This window comes from Dermacentor albipictus, chromosome 5, assembly GCF_038994185.2.
Source record: "Dermacentor albipictus isolate Rhodes 1998 colony chromosome 5, USDA_Dalb.pri_finalv2, whole genome shotgun sequence".
Taxonomy (NCBI): domain Eukaryota; kingdom Metazoa; phylum Arthropoda; class Arachnida; order Ixodida; family Ixodidae; genus Dermacentor; species Dermacentor albipictus.
This window is the reverse complement of record NC_091825.1, coordinates 33052917-33067282: the sequence shown is the minus strand read 5'-3', so window position 1 is coordinate 33067282 and position 14366 is coordinate 33052917. Positions and strand designations below refer to the sequence as shown.

At 45.4% G+C, this 14366-nt stretch overlaps 1 protein-coding gene across 4 annotated transcripts in view; it reads right to left on the bottom strand.

Moving 5' to 3' along the window:
- Positions 1–203: 203 nt before the first annotated feature.
- The window catches only part of wts (serine/threonine-protein kinase warts), a 113302-nt gene continuing 99139 nt past the window's right edge, over positions 204–14366 (bottom strand). For all 4 annotated transcript variants that reach the window (XM_065439822.2, XM_065439826.2, XM_065439825.2 and 1 more), the window contains one exon: positions 204–11168. In XM_065439822.2, coding sequence (XP_065295894.1) covers positions 10710–11168 — 459 coding nt within the window. In that variant the 3' untranslated portion in view covers positions 204–10709. The remainder of the gene's footprint in view (positions 11169–14366) is intronic.

Here is a 14366-nt window from a genome sequence, read left to right as displayed (position 1 = left end):
CACACAAGTGAAGAAAAGCTGAGCCTGAGCTTTTCATGCATTCTTATGTTTGGTCAAGGACTGTGTGACCACTTTTATTTTACCCGGTTGTATGAAACTCCCAGCTCTCATTCTTCCTAGCATTCTCATGGTGGCGAAAAACTGCCACACAACTTTTACACTGTGCACCACAGGCAGCATTGACAACAGACAGAAGTCGATGATTCATAGAAGAGATTTAGTTTTATTGTTACTTCTGTGCCACAGCAACACAAGAGCAGAACAAAGACTTGAAGAAAGAAAAATCTTGTGGTAAGGACAGAGGGAAGGAGCATTGTAAAAAGATGAAGGAAATTCCAAGCACTTGACAGAACGAAAGTGACACAGCAGAATGCGAATCCGGAGAGCACAGAACAAGGAACGAAAACAAAAGCCTTTAAAAAGACATCCTCGCAATAACGTGAGGCTGGAAACTGTACAAGGCTTCTTTCTTTTGACTAAAAGCCCGCCTTCCTATGTACACCATCCTAGAAAAAAAAAATTCGTATTGCCAAAAGAAATACAAAGCAAGAAGCCTATATATGTAAAAACAAGGGAAGCTACAAAGAGAACAGGGAACAACAGTCATATGTCCAACCAAAAATTTACAATATGTACACACGGCACAGAACACGGGGAGGGGGGGGGGAGGGGGAGGGTTTTGGTGCAATAGACAAGGAAAGAAAACAGCAAAATTCTCCGCTTAGCACTTTGTTTCTTTGTCGAGGGGTTGGCAAGGCAGGGCTTGAGCGGAAGGCCTGTTTTCGACACGATCCATGCTCTGGAAACCCATCACTGCACTCTGGTCAACAATGTAGGAAGCAGTGTTATCACCTTTACTTCAGTGCATAAATGGGCAAAACAGCATTTTTCATGCAGGAATTTAGCATAGGAAACAATCCACATTGACAGTGCATACAGAAGTATCGTCAAGTTCTCTGTCTATTGTACAGGCAACACCATTCACCATTCTAACATTGCAAATTATTTGCAAACTTGCATCAACCCTTTTGTACAATTGTGTGCTTACAGCATTTTTGAACATAGCAAAAGAAGTGTTTCTGTCAATGTTTAAATGTCAATGAGATATGCACAGAGCAGACACCTCATCCCCCATGCCCCAGAACAAAATAAGCATCGGTGGTTTTGATTTTTACACACTATGAGGTCTAAGGTGGAGCGGGGACCATTATCCATGGGATGATGTTCGGTGTGGAACCAATTGGATTTGCCTCACAGCAACAGACAGGCATGAATGAATAATATTTTCATGAATACAAAGGGCATGGTCTGAGCATGACTAAAGATTGCTTTGAATTCTATTACAACATTTACATATCAAATGCACTTGGTTCAGCGTGCAGCACAATTCTGTACGGCAGAATGGCCAGGGGAGGTGTTCCAGTGTCAAAATATCCCCCACCTCTCAAATCTTATCCCTATGAAAACACCCTTTTCAAGAGAGAAATAGTCTACAACTGCACTAGAAATAATTCCCTCACCACAACCCCCACAGACGACATAAAGATTTAGCATCACCACACAGTTCGAGCAATTCACATTCACCGGCACTCTGACCACACAAAGCTGTGGACTACAAGCTAACAAGGTACTTCTAGAACTAAGTGCAGCGGCATAATGCGCAAGTCCACGCCTGAATGAGTATCCATAAGTGGTTGTTCTGTAGAAACTACCAGAATTATCAGATGACATTGCCAAGGCACACTGTGTCATACTGGCAGCAACGCACCCGCGTGATTGGATAGCCCCAACATTGTGCCAAAAGACACATAAAGGAGCCCCCACAAAAGGTGAAAAATGGCAATACTACCTAATCGCAACAGTAACCTCCAACAGCTCGCAGGCAACGTCTGTCCAGCTAGCAGCAACGAGTGCGGGCTTTAACAGTAGAGTCAAGACAGAAGGAACAGCAAGACCTATACTTGTAAACTTTAAGTATTCTTCGCTATTTAGGATATCACCAAATTTACAATGTCAAGAAATCGTCATGCTCAAGAACAACATTATAAAGTTGAAGTTTTTTGTTTTTGTCACGCCAAATCTATCCTTGTCTTCCTCAAGCCAATGTTCAAATATAAGAAAGAGTAGTCAGTCCCACACATGTAAACAAGTACAGGATGGCAAAATGGTAGCAATGTACCGCCAGACACTGCTAGAAATGTGTGTGTTTAAACAGACAGATGGACACAACTACTTCAATGCTGCCTCTCTTGAAGTGTAAGGTAAACACCCTAATTAAACAGGGCATGCCCAAACGAATCTGCTTTTAACCTCAAACTGGACAAAAAAAAATTAATGCAGAGTAATAGACTACAAAATAAACCTGTAGAAAGAGTTACAAGTACAATGATCAAGGATGAATGTTCAAGCCTGAGTAAGGAGCTGTAAACAAATTACGGTCACAGCAGTTTCTTATAGTCTTACTTCCCCATTCCACAACACTCTCCTTGTAGGTATTAAGAAGGTTCTATTGTTTTGCAGATTACCAGGATAACCATCAGTCAAGAAGTGCTTTCGTTTTATTTATTGACATTTAAGAGCACTACTTTCAATTGAATTTTTCTTCACCTCGCATTCTTCAGGAGCATAAATGGGTTATACGTAAAAGACAAAAAGAATGAGAGGCCTCGCAACATGCATGAACACAATCTCCCAAGAGACAAAGAAAAAGCACATTGATATCCTGTCTGCCTTGTTTGTGTACACCTCTCCATTTATGCCCACTTTTCTGCTGTCCATGAAGATAACTATCTCAACAGCAAATTGTATTCTGGGTTTCCTGCTTTTTTTTTAAAGAAACATCTAGCCCTAGAATGATATAGTTAACAACCTGAGCCTTGCTTGAAAGAATGGCCCCAAACAGCAGTCTATAACCAGCCCTTTGATTATTTTTTAAACACTGCTGCAGGAAAAGCAGGTAGCAACGAGGTTTAAACTGGCATTTTTTCTATGAGGCACTGAGAAATGTGCAATCGGGGAGTATACTTCAAACAGCATGCTTCAGCAAAACGTTTCAAGTCAAGCATCAAGTGCGACCGTTTTAAAGACTCATTAGATTTCCGTCCATAATACATTGCGCCACAAAGCCAAGCTGACAGAAATTTAAGTCCATCTGTCAAGCTGCAGAGTACAGATATTAATCCAGAAAGCCTAAGAATATTTCAGAAAAAGAAATTGAATTGAACTGGTCGTCAATCAGCTCTCACCCACAGGCACCTTATACACCATTTCATACACAGCAGGCAACAGTGTGGAAGCCATGCAATCTCTCCTGGCTATGAAGGTCAAAGGTACACAAACAAAGAACATACACGACATTGCTGCTGAATACAGTTCCTCAATTTTGCCAACATTTTCTGTCGGGAGAAATATAAACGTGTTATAGCTCTAGTTACCGCACAATTTGAAAAGACATAATAATGATTACGGACTACCTCATTTTTTTTTTTGTTTGCTTGCTTCACAAACTTCTTACAAAAGTGGGATTGTCATATATCTGACACATCTCCCAAAAGCAAAACGGTGACAATTATTCATTCACTGGCCACTCAGCTGCTTGCCTCAGAGACTTGACAAACTTTAAGATGCGAAGCAAATGGTATGTGCAAAGTTAATGCCAATTGAACTGCAGCTGCTTTCGTGAAAGCAAACAAACTGCCCAAGAACAGAGGAACTGAAAGTAGAACCAGAGTTAACTGGATTGCATACTGTGGCATGGTAAAACTTGCATAGGAGCTCTATCCCTATACATTTGTCTTTATAACCAAAAAAATGTTGTTCTCAAGTACAATGCGACTTTCCATATTGGCGCATTTGCAATGAAATAATAGTACGTCAGATATTGGGAGCAAGAAGCATGAAAATATCCAAATGAATGCGTCACTGTCTCCACACATTATGTTTGTAACATACAAAATGTTCTTATATGAAGGAGGCCTAAACTGCACCGCGACAGAACATGCAGAGTGACACATTTTAACAGCCACGTGACCATGCCATTAAAATGTGTACTGCCTGCATTCGCGACCCGAAACCTAGTGTCACAAGAAGGGTGGAAAAACATTACACAACAGGACACAATGTTAAACTACATTCATTACAGTTGCGACAGATAAGTAAGTTGCAGCATGGAGGTAATTTCACAGCTACAAACTTTCCAAGAAAACATGCAGAGTGATAGTTTTATCATGGCACAATTTGCACACCTTCGACACTGTCGCCTACCAAGTATGAGATGGAAAACAGGCAATCTACACAGCACGGCATGAGGATGTGGCAGACGAAGCCTACACAGATTAATCACCTTGCAATTTCTTGCATGTGACCAGGTCTTCATCATAAGTTACTTGACAAAGAGCCAAGATTGGGCAGCACCAATGCTGTCATCTGCTCGTTTTTCCATTTAAATCATGGTACTATGCCTCAAAGCAACACATGGGCTGAGAGACATTGTAGTCTGGGAGTCCAGGTTAATTGTTACCACATGGGGTTGCTTAGTGCATGCCTAGATCTAACTACACAAGCAATCTTGGTGTCTGCCCTTTTTTGAAATGTGTCTGCCACAGCTGAGAACCAAACCTGTGACCTGGTGCTCAGCAGCATACCGCCATAGCTGCTGCGGTGACTTGCCTGCTCTCTTTACCTGCACTATGTTCCTTTGTTTAGAAACCCGCAAGTCATCTACAGGTACACATTCCTTAACCCATTCTTTCACAAGTCAGAGAGTGCAATGATTGACGACCAGCTACCACTCAATCTCTGTTTGGCACGTATGCACACTCACAGTAACGCACACAGGCCTGACATGTGATCGCTTTTATGACAGACGTGATCAGCCTCCACTATGCCAACTTTGCCATTTTCGCACACTGATGGAATTGAAAATGTTGAGCAAGTTCTATCATTAGAGAGATAGCAGCAGTAGGTTGGAAGCCTATAAACGGTTGCCTAACTATCGCCTAAAAATAAATGCTACGTCAGTTGAAGCAACTAATCAAATAATTCAACCAAGCATTGTTCCATTGCACCACCAATGAAATATGGCTAATGTGACTGAATCGAATGCATGACCCAATGCTGAGCATGGAGGTAGCCATAGCCACTAAGCCATCGCACCACTTAAGTTAAATCTGTCATGTCATGGCTGGCGTTGCAGGAGCTGCAGCAGCAGAAAAACAAGCAGTGAAATTTGGCAGTCAGCTCTTCTCGTCAAAAATGCAAACTAGGGTTTCAAAATACTCTACCCATTCAAATCGATTTACTGTGTCACTTTTTGACCACTAAGTTTAAAGTTATCTTCGTAATCCTAGTCACAAAAATCAAGGAACGTGAGAGGCAGAGATCTCCAAACACTGCACGTAGTTAGATTCAGCAATGCTCCTAGCAAGGCTTAGGATTTGTGGCAGCTTGCTTTACAACTTTGAATGCTCTATTCGACCCATTTGCTTTGCTACTGAATGTCTTGATGGCATCAGCTAATAATGAAGCCCATGTTGGTGCAAAGAAAAGACGTTGCGCAGAGGCTCAGCCGAGGTGTTCGCAGTTCAGCTGAAAATGGATGACAAAAATGGAAATTAAAGAGCACTTCACTGCGGTCGCAATAGATCAACTATGAAACTAGACCACCTTCTCCATCTGTGTTAAATTACAATTACTCCAGTACAGCCTGTACAGATTTCTTGAAACGCCAGAAAACCTGCACCAGACTTTTTCTCCCTTCATTGAAAACTTCTGCCAATGCTCAGTCTTTCTTAGTTTCTGTTTTGTACCTTGTCCGATGTCAACTACACTTAGTTTGTCTATTTCCCAGTCTGCGAGAGCCAAAAATCATAATTTCAGTCAAGTAAACTCATGTACTGCATTTCCCGGTGTATAAGTTGAATTTCTGTTCATGAATTTTTGTCGGTGCGTCTTATAAAAGGGTGCGAGTTATATATGCTTTTTTTTTTCTGAAAAAACTGCCGTCAAAATCGGATTGGATGCTATGGCCAGGTGAAGCATGCTGGGTTGACCTCCTCTAGCAATTGCTATGAGTTGTGCGCACACTATGGAGGTATCAGATTCTTGTCGCAATCGAGTTGCCGAGCGCCATGCAAGAAGGACGGAGCAGCAAAGCTAGCTGCAGCAGACCAATCACGAGTCAACCGACTCCAAAGTCGTCACATCTGCAGATCGCTGTCAAGATACGGCATGCGCCGCTGCACAAACTAGGCAGTTGCTACTAAAGTACAAGCCACCCCCTCCTTCTCACAATGCCTTCCTGCTCTCCTCCCTTGGACGCGATTCGGCTCACTGTTGCACGCTTTCCTTCACACATATATCATACGGTGCATGGGGTCAATGCTATCGCCCTTAGACTTTATACAGAACATCGTAGTGACCATGACAGCAGAAATGCGCCTGGAGTGTCCATATAACTGCTATCCAAATTCTAGAAGAATGGCACCGATATGCTTGCACGTGACATGTGTTTGCCAAGTGAAATGTCACTGTATTTTTTTAAATCCCTTGCCAAATGAACAGGTATGTCGTATACAACAGTGTGATTTATATTCATTTTTTTCCCTCTGAAAAAATTGCCATTTTGAGGGAGGTGCAACTGACAGACTGGAAGATACAGTAATTACAGGACCTTATTATTGTGAATCTGCGTGTTGCGAACATACGATTACAGTGAAGAATGAGCTATAGCAAAAAAAGCATTTTTCTATTATTCTGCAAGCGCGTGACTGACTGTACTAACGAAACAATAAAACTGTGAAAGAAGAGGGTAGGGGGCATATTATTAATTTCAGGGGCCGTCCTTAACGTATTCCATTCTTTTTGTCCTTCGCCACTGGATGGCATGATGGCAGCTCTTTGCTGCCGCTGCAAGTGAGGATTGAACCCACGACCCACCGATTTGAGCAAACACGGCACCACAGCCACTAAGCCATTGCACAGGGCAACCTAAATCTGCCATGTCGACGAGCGTCCCTGCTTAATGCAAGTAGGATGTAACAAGTGACCAGTACAGGCCCTTCGCCATGACGGGTGATAGGAAACGAGTAGAACCAAAGGAAAATAATCCTTGCGTAATATGACCCCATGCAAGGCAAAGGCAAGAGTTTCGAGGAACTGACACAATGAGATAGTGCAAGCTGCATCTGGGATGCTGTCAGATGACGACAGAAGCAGCAAAACTGTTACTGCTGTCACCAAAGGTGTGTTTGGTGAATGACGACAAGCCTGTGGCCACAAATAAAGCCCAGATCACCTGAGCTCACCATGCGATTAGAGACACACTAAATGCATGGGAAATGGGGACAAATCACTGCATGCTGCCTGCCTGCCTGCCTGCCTCAAGGTGGTTCTGGCAAGACTTTAACAAAACTACAAAATAACTACAGTGCTCACGATACTAATTTGGAAGTTAAGCAACAACTCTGCACTTCTTGGAAGAAGAATTCATTGAATGCATTTCAGCGGAGTTAACTGAACCGCAAATCGGCGAAATGTTGAGCCACTCTTAAACTAAAGATACTGATACAGTGTTGATTTCTTTTGGTCGCAATGAGTTCTCAACAAAGAGGTTGCACTGTAGAAGGCACACAGATTACAGCAGGCCAAACATATCAATTCAAGAAGCTGCCAGTCATTGATTTTTCACACAAGAAAATAAAGCACATCTAGCAACTGTCATACCAGCACCAACGTGTGCACCTACTACACTGAACATATCAGCTCAACACATCGTGAAATCACTGGACTAACACACAAGCATAGCTGCCCCACAAAGATTTATCGCTGCAAGCTAAATAATTTGTTCCGCACTCGGTGTGCATCTGTGACGAGTCCTACAAACTGTCTTTAATGCTGGCCTCATCTCATCAAATGATAATGGCAAACAAACACCGATTTCACCACGTTCAGAATGCATATGCAGCGACTTTGTCAGCACCACAACAGTAGCTCTCGCCACTTTCCCACAGTACTTGGGTTTGATGTAATAGTTGTGTGGAAACCCGCAAGGTGGAGAGAAGTAATTAATAAAGGGAAAATTAGACATCCACCTAACATGGCTAAGTGCTACAAAGGACACCCATACGGGTTCCCCGTTTCTTTTTTTTTTTTCGAACAACCTGTATGCGTTTCCTTTGTAGCACTTAGCTACATTTGGGTGGATGTCTCATTTTCCCTTTATTAATTATTTCTGTCCACCTTGCGGGTTTCTGCAGAACTATTACGTCAAACTCTAGCCTTTGCTTCGAGTTGTTGATAAATTCGACTTCGTCCTGCCATCTGCTAGCCACTTGGTTAGCTCAGCTGGTGAGCGGCTGCCCCGGAAAGGCGGTGGTCTCGCATTTGAGTCCCGGACCAGGACAAATTTTTCTTCAACTGCGAGGGTTTTCTTTCGAGAAACCCGTGTGGGCTTCCTTTGTAGCACTTAGCTACGTTTGGGTGGATGTCTCATTTTCCCTTGATTAGGTACTTGGGTTGAAGGCAACAATGAAGAGAATGCCGAGGACGCTGACATTGCAGATTTTTTTCAGCAACTTTTAGGTGAATGTCGGGCCCTTCTCCTACCAAATCTTTTTCTTTTCACATCTCCGCCTCTTGACCTCATATGACAAGCGGGCTTATCATGGAACCAACACAACATGCTCCCTACCATAGTTGCCCTTGAACCCACTAAAGACTACTAAAGCAACATTCTTTGCGGCAGCGGTGATGAAGTGAAACCTGTCATGAAATCGATCTATTCGGCCAGCCTGTAAGACTGCGACTCCGACAAATGCTAGAAACACTGAACTGACCATAGCGTTCAAAGGCTTGCTATGGTAATGAGTGAGCAGACAGGCCAGTCACTGTAACTATATCTCCCATAAGGCACACGATAGAGCTGGATTTCGAAAGGGAGTTTCGTTCAGGCTAGAATGCCATGTAAAGAAGGCACAATAGACCACACTGAATGACGTTTTCTGAGAAGGCACTTTGCTTGCACAATGTGTTGCTCTAAATGCTGCGTTCGTGTTTAACATTGGACACAGATGCACTACGTTGGGCGACAGAAGAAAGTGCAAAAAAAGCTGGTCTCCGCCTTGAAATTTTCTGTCCGGGTGGCATCCTCGAGACTACATTTTACTGCTGCACTGCTTAACTCCCCTTCAAAGAAACAAGGAGCTGTGGGTCGTCACATACCAAGACCAAACGCACCTCGAAAGATATTTAAAAGAAAAAAAAAAGAAGAGAAAGAATGAACAATCACACAGAACACGGGAGAGCAAACTGACAAAGGGAGATATAAAGGACAGACACTCACAGACTTCTCCAAAAATCCTTGCAGATCAAATAAATAACACAGAGGGCTTGGACTCCTCAAGAGGAGAGGTAGCTGGTGGAAGCTATGATACAAGAGGTAATAATTATAATAATTAATAATAATAGCGTTATAGAACAACAAGCAACAATCGCGCCTAAGGACGCCAGCTGGCACCCTTCTGTTGTCCCCCCTCTGCCGGGACGTGCACTGGGAAAGAAAAAAAACATTGTCCAGCCACGCCACACACGCAGCAGACGACAGTGTCCTTCACGAGCACCGCCTTGGTACGTATCACAGTCCAGCGCGTCTCCACAGCGACAAAAACAAGCCGCCCCCGTTGAAACAGCTCGGACGGGGGACGCGACGGCGAGGAGTGTGTACACCTTTTTTCTTTCTTTTTCGCGAAATTGAAACAGAGTCTCTTCTTCTCCTAGTAAAGTACCGGGACTTGGCTTTGCTTTGCTCCCAAAGCAAAAAAGGAAAACCTAAAACAAAGAATACAGTAACAGCACAGAAACAGTTGCCACAACTAGAGCTCTTCAAAAATACGGACAGAGGCTTCGACGCAACACAGCGGTGAGACTCTTGTGGCGGCGCTTTGTCAAAGGGCATTAATTTTTCTTTTTGTTCGTTTTTGGTGCAGATGGTCAAGGCACTTGTCGCCGGATCCCATTACAAGGGCTCATTTGGTCGCAGCCGGTGAAATACATCGCCTCATTGCAAGGTTGTCAGTGGCAGGGCCCTCGTATCGCTTTGAACCTATCACTTGGCTTTGGCAGATTCAACGAGCATGTCATCTCAACAGCTGGTCTGCTACGAGGTGATGGAGTAGCCGGAGATCCAAGCAAGTCAACTGATAACAATGGTGTCAAGTGCGAGTTTCTTCCGGCTGGACATTCGAAGACATCTGAAGATTTTTTGCCACCTTTTATTAGTGACAAGCGCTACTTCTGCCCTCGGCCATAAGACATCTCTGCGGCATGTTGCGATGACCAGCATCATTTTGACAGGGTCGTTCCCATGCATGGGCCGTTCCTAGAACATCCCCAGAACCTCATCCACTGCGCCTTTGCAAAGATTGCTCTTCTCGGCAGATGGAGCTGCAGACACAGACCAACCAGAGACGGCTGCGAACTGGGATGCCCACAGCAGCCACAGCAATGGCAAAGCAGCTCACCACAAGCACTTGCGCAAACACCAGGCTCTTAGTTGAATGCTATTTTCGGGCCTGGCCTCGTATACTGCACTGCCTTTCTGACTGCCAACATGAGATGCACAGCCAGACCACTGCTATTCGATGCGCATCGTAACTTCGAACACTGTCTGCCCCTCAAGTTTATCATCAAGACCACGAAGGGCAGGGCCTTGGTCACACGTAAACTGGAGACCCCTGTCCGTCCAGACCGTCCTCACTGGTTTGTGACCCCGTGACCCCCAGGGCGGCCCCCGTCCCCGCTCGGACAGGGTACGCCTGGCCGCCGTCGTCGAAGAACCGTCGGAAGGTGAACTCGAAGAAGGCGTGCTCGGGATGCCGGCCATTGGGCTCGGGCGCTGAGGCCGGGGGCTTGTCGAGAACCATGTCGTCCACGGCATCGAAGTTGGATGTGTCAGCCGGGTAGCGGATGTTGGGAATGTAGGGGGCCGGCTTGTTGCGCAGGCCTCCCTCGAAGTCTATGGAGGCGAAGAACGGGTGCGCCTTGATCTCGTCAGCCCCGTTTCGGCCGAGCCGCTGCTCTGCACCACAGCAGAGCCGCAGGATTAGGTCTGTGCTTTCAGTGGACAGCAGGGCAACCTTGGGGATCTGCAGTGTTGTCTCCCAGTTGAGCACCTGCATGACAGCACACGATTACAGACACATTACAGAATGCCACAAAAGTTATTTCTCACCGCATCACTGCACCTTATCATTTTTCCTTTTGATTTTGCATTTTCAATACAGTAGCCAACCAATTTTTCGGACTCCAAAAAATTCGGACTTGATGGATATTCCAGACTTCATAAATGCACCATCAGGGTTCCCATAAAGCTCCTGCATTTTTGCAACTGATTTTTTGGACAACATAAAGCCAGAAGTTCACAAAATGCACGAAGTGCATTGTGTGAACTTGTGTGAATGTCCGGAAAGTTGTCCTCAACACTTTCCGGACAAAATTTGCCATGACAGACCAGCGCTGAGTCAGGGAGAAAGCCATTTTGAATCTTAAGCCACCTGACTAGCTTTGCATCGGACGTAAAGTGGCTTGGATCAGTATAGTAATCTGATTAGCCAGTATAGGAGGCGTCCAAATCCATGCGGCAACGGTGGCGCCTGCTGTAAGAAACGCCTGCCTTAAAGGCCATGCTTTTGCCTATAGCCTGCAGCAGAAGTGATTTTGAGAGCCAGAAACTGGTCTTGCACAGCCAGTTTTGGACACCACCTATGAACGCCAGGTGATGCTTCTGACAACCACCATCATCATCCGTTTTGCTTTGGTGTCGTAGGTGGTATTGCACACGTTTTCGTCCAGCAGTGACCTGTCGGCTGTTATCCAGTACAGTGCAATTGAAATCATTGCCTGCTATTACTAGTCACCGTACAGCATATCATCGCTATTTCAGTGTGCTGCGGCCGTTCATTCAGCACAATGCTAACATGTTTTCGATGCCATGGCCCTTGCTCTTCACCTGCCCCCACCGAATGTGTCAAAGAACCGTGGAAAATATTCAACTCTGACGCTGGACAAGAAGGCCTACATCACAGGCTTATCGAGAAAGGACGGACCCATGTCGACGCCGCGAAGGAGTTTAATGCATTTGAACCCACTTATAACAATATTCAAGTGCCACGAAAATTCCGTCGTTATAACCAATAACTGCCATACCTGGATTGCATGGAAAAATCGAAATAGAGGGATGGCAGAGCTGATGTGAGAAAACTATAATGGCGGGGAGGCCAGTGCCTCTCCCCAGCACCTTCCTCTGTCCAGCTGCTGATTGTGTTCACTCGTTTAACTGCTTCCAGAGCACTCCAATCGCGTGTAACACGCCGCGGCTGTCGGCGTTGAAGAATGGCACTGCTATAACAACTGCAAAGAAGGGTCACAGGTGGCAAGCGATATGCGAGCACTGCCACTTTACGTCCCAAAAGGGGCCTTTTAGAAGATGCGAGAAGGTTGCCACTGCAGCCTGTCAGCTTGAGAAATCCAGAAGAAACACCGACGAGAGATCGCCACAAGCATCTCGCCCCGTACTTGCCACTGGCTTGCACGAGAAAAGCCTATGTCCGTCAGCCTTGCATGCTTTACGCGAAGCTTGCTGACATACTTCTCCAAGGCATCCAGGTGCTCCACAAGGTGCAGAGAAAGGTTCCTCGCGAGAACGAAGCACCGGAGGGACTGAATCATCTGCCGGACCTCCTGTGAGGACAACGTTGAGGCAGCCTGCCCTACTGCGTCATCGCTGCCGTCGTCGTCGTCGCTATCAGATGCACGCACATTCGTGACGATCGCCTCATCGGTTAGAAGCATTTAGGCTTTCTTTTCACTGGCAACATTGTGCATTGCTGATGATCAGTGGGCACATCAGCCATCTTCCGTTTCGGTGGCGAGTCAAACCAACTGTTGGTCAAACAAGGCTGAGAAACCGTGGCCAGGTACGATTTCGACACAACCAACAAAGACGAACGCAGAACTATGCTGAATGAGGAGCCAGCGAGCAACATGCGAGCAATCTGTGAGCAGTGCATTGGGCGCAGTCCATTCGTGCTTCGGAGGGTGAGGCGGTTTAGAACTATGGGCGCAGCCCATTAGTGTTCGGAGGGGTGAAAGGGCGATGGGAGAAAGGCGCGCGGAGATGGCTGGAAAATGAGCACGTGGCAGCTGATGATGCAGCGGCCCATCGTGTAACGGCTCGAATTTCTCGTTTTATTTTTGTCTATCTTCAAGGATTTCGCATTTCACTACTTTTCGGCTTGGACACCCTGCAGCCAGACTTCATTGTTATAACCAATAAAGCAACACGAGGGCATTGTAGTAAGCGGGTTATTTCCCAATGGAAAACATACAAAAGTTGATGGTGCAGCAGCTTCTCATTGTTATAACCTATATATTGTTAAAACCAGTATCGTTATAAGTGGGTTTGACTATCTCTAAACAGACCTTGTCTGAGTATGTGAAAAAAAAAACATCTTGTCTGCAGTCGACCAGTCGTAGTGTAAGACTACAATATATGACCGGAAAGGACAACACCCGAAGCTTGAAGTGGCCCTGAAGCTGTGGTTGAAAGGAGTCCTCGCAAAGAACCTCCCCGTTTCGTGGAACATGCTCAAGCGGAGGGCAGAGATGCTCGCTTCAAAAATGGGCATTCAGGAGTTCAAGTTCGCTGTTGGGTGGATCCGTGAGTTTAAGAAAAGGCACTAAGTTTCTTTCAAGAAAGTTTGCAGGAAGAGTGGTGCCATGGATCGACCTACTGTCACGGATTATCGGATGAGTAAGTTGAAGGCTCTGCTACAAGAGTATGCTCCTGCAGACATTTTTAATTGTGACGAGACAGGCCTATTCTTCAAAATGCTGCCAGACTGTTCACTTTCCTTTACTAATGAGGCCTGTACTGGTGGGAAGCATAGTAAGGAGAGGGTAACTGTTATGGTCAGGGCTAATGTGGTTGGCACTGAGAAGCAGCCCCTTCCAGTGATGGGGAAGGCAAAAAACCTGCATTGCTTTAAGGGTGCAAAGAACCTGCCTGTGTGGTACAGCAGCAATACAAAGGCCTGCATTACACAAAGCTTGTTCGAAGATTACGTCCGCCATCTGGACCAGATGTTCGAGCACCAGAAGAGGCAAGTGGCAATAGTCGTAAACAACAGCAGGGTGTATAGCGCCGTAAACAACCTGCAAGCTATTCGTCTTGAATTATTGCCACCGAATACCGAATGGCACCGAATGTGCCATCGAATGCCACCGAATGTGCTCCAGCCAATGGACCAAGGATTTTGCAGCTCTGAAGAGACCGTGACCGAAGAGGCAAACAGCACCGCTGAAGACATCGA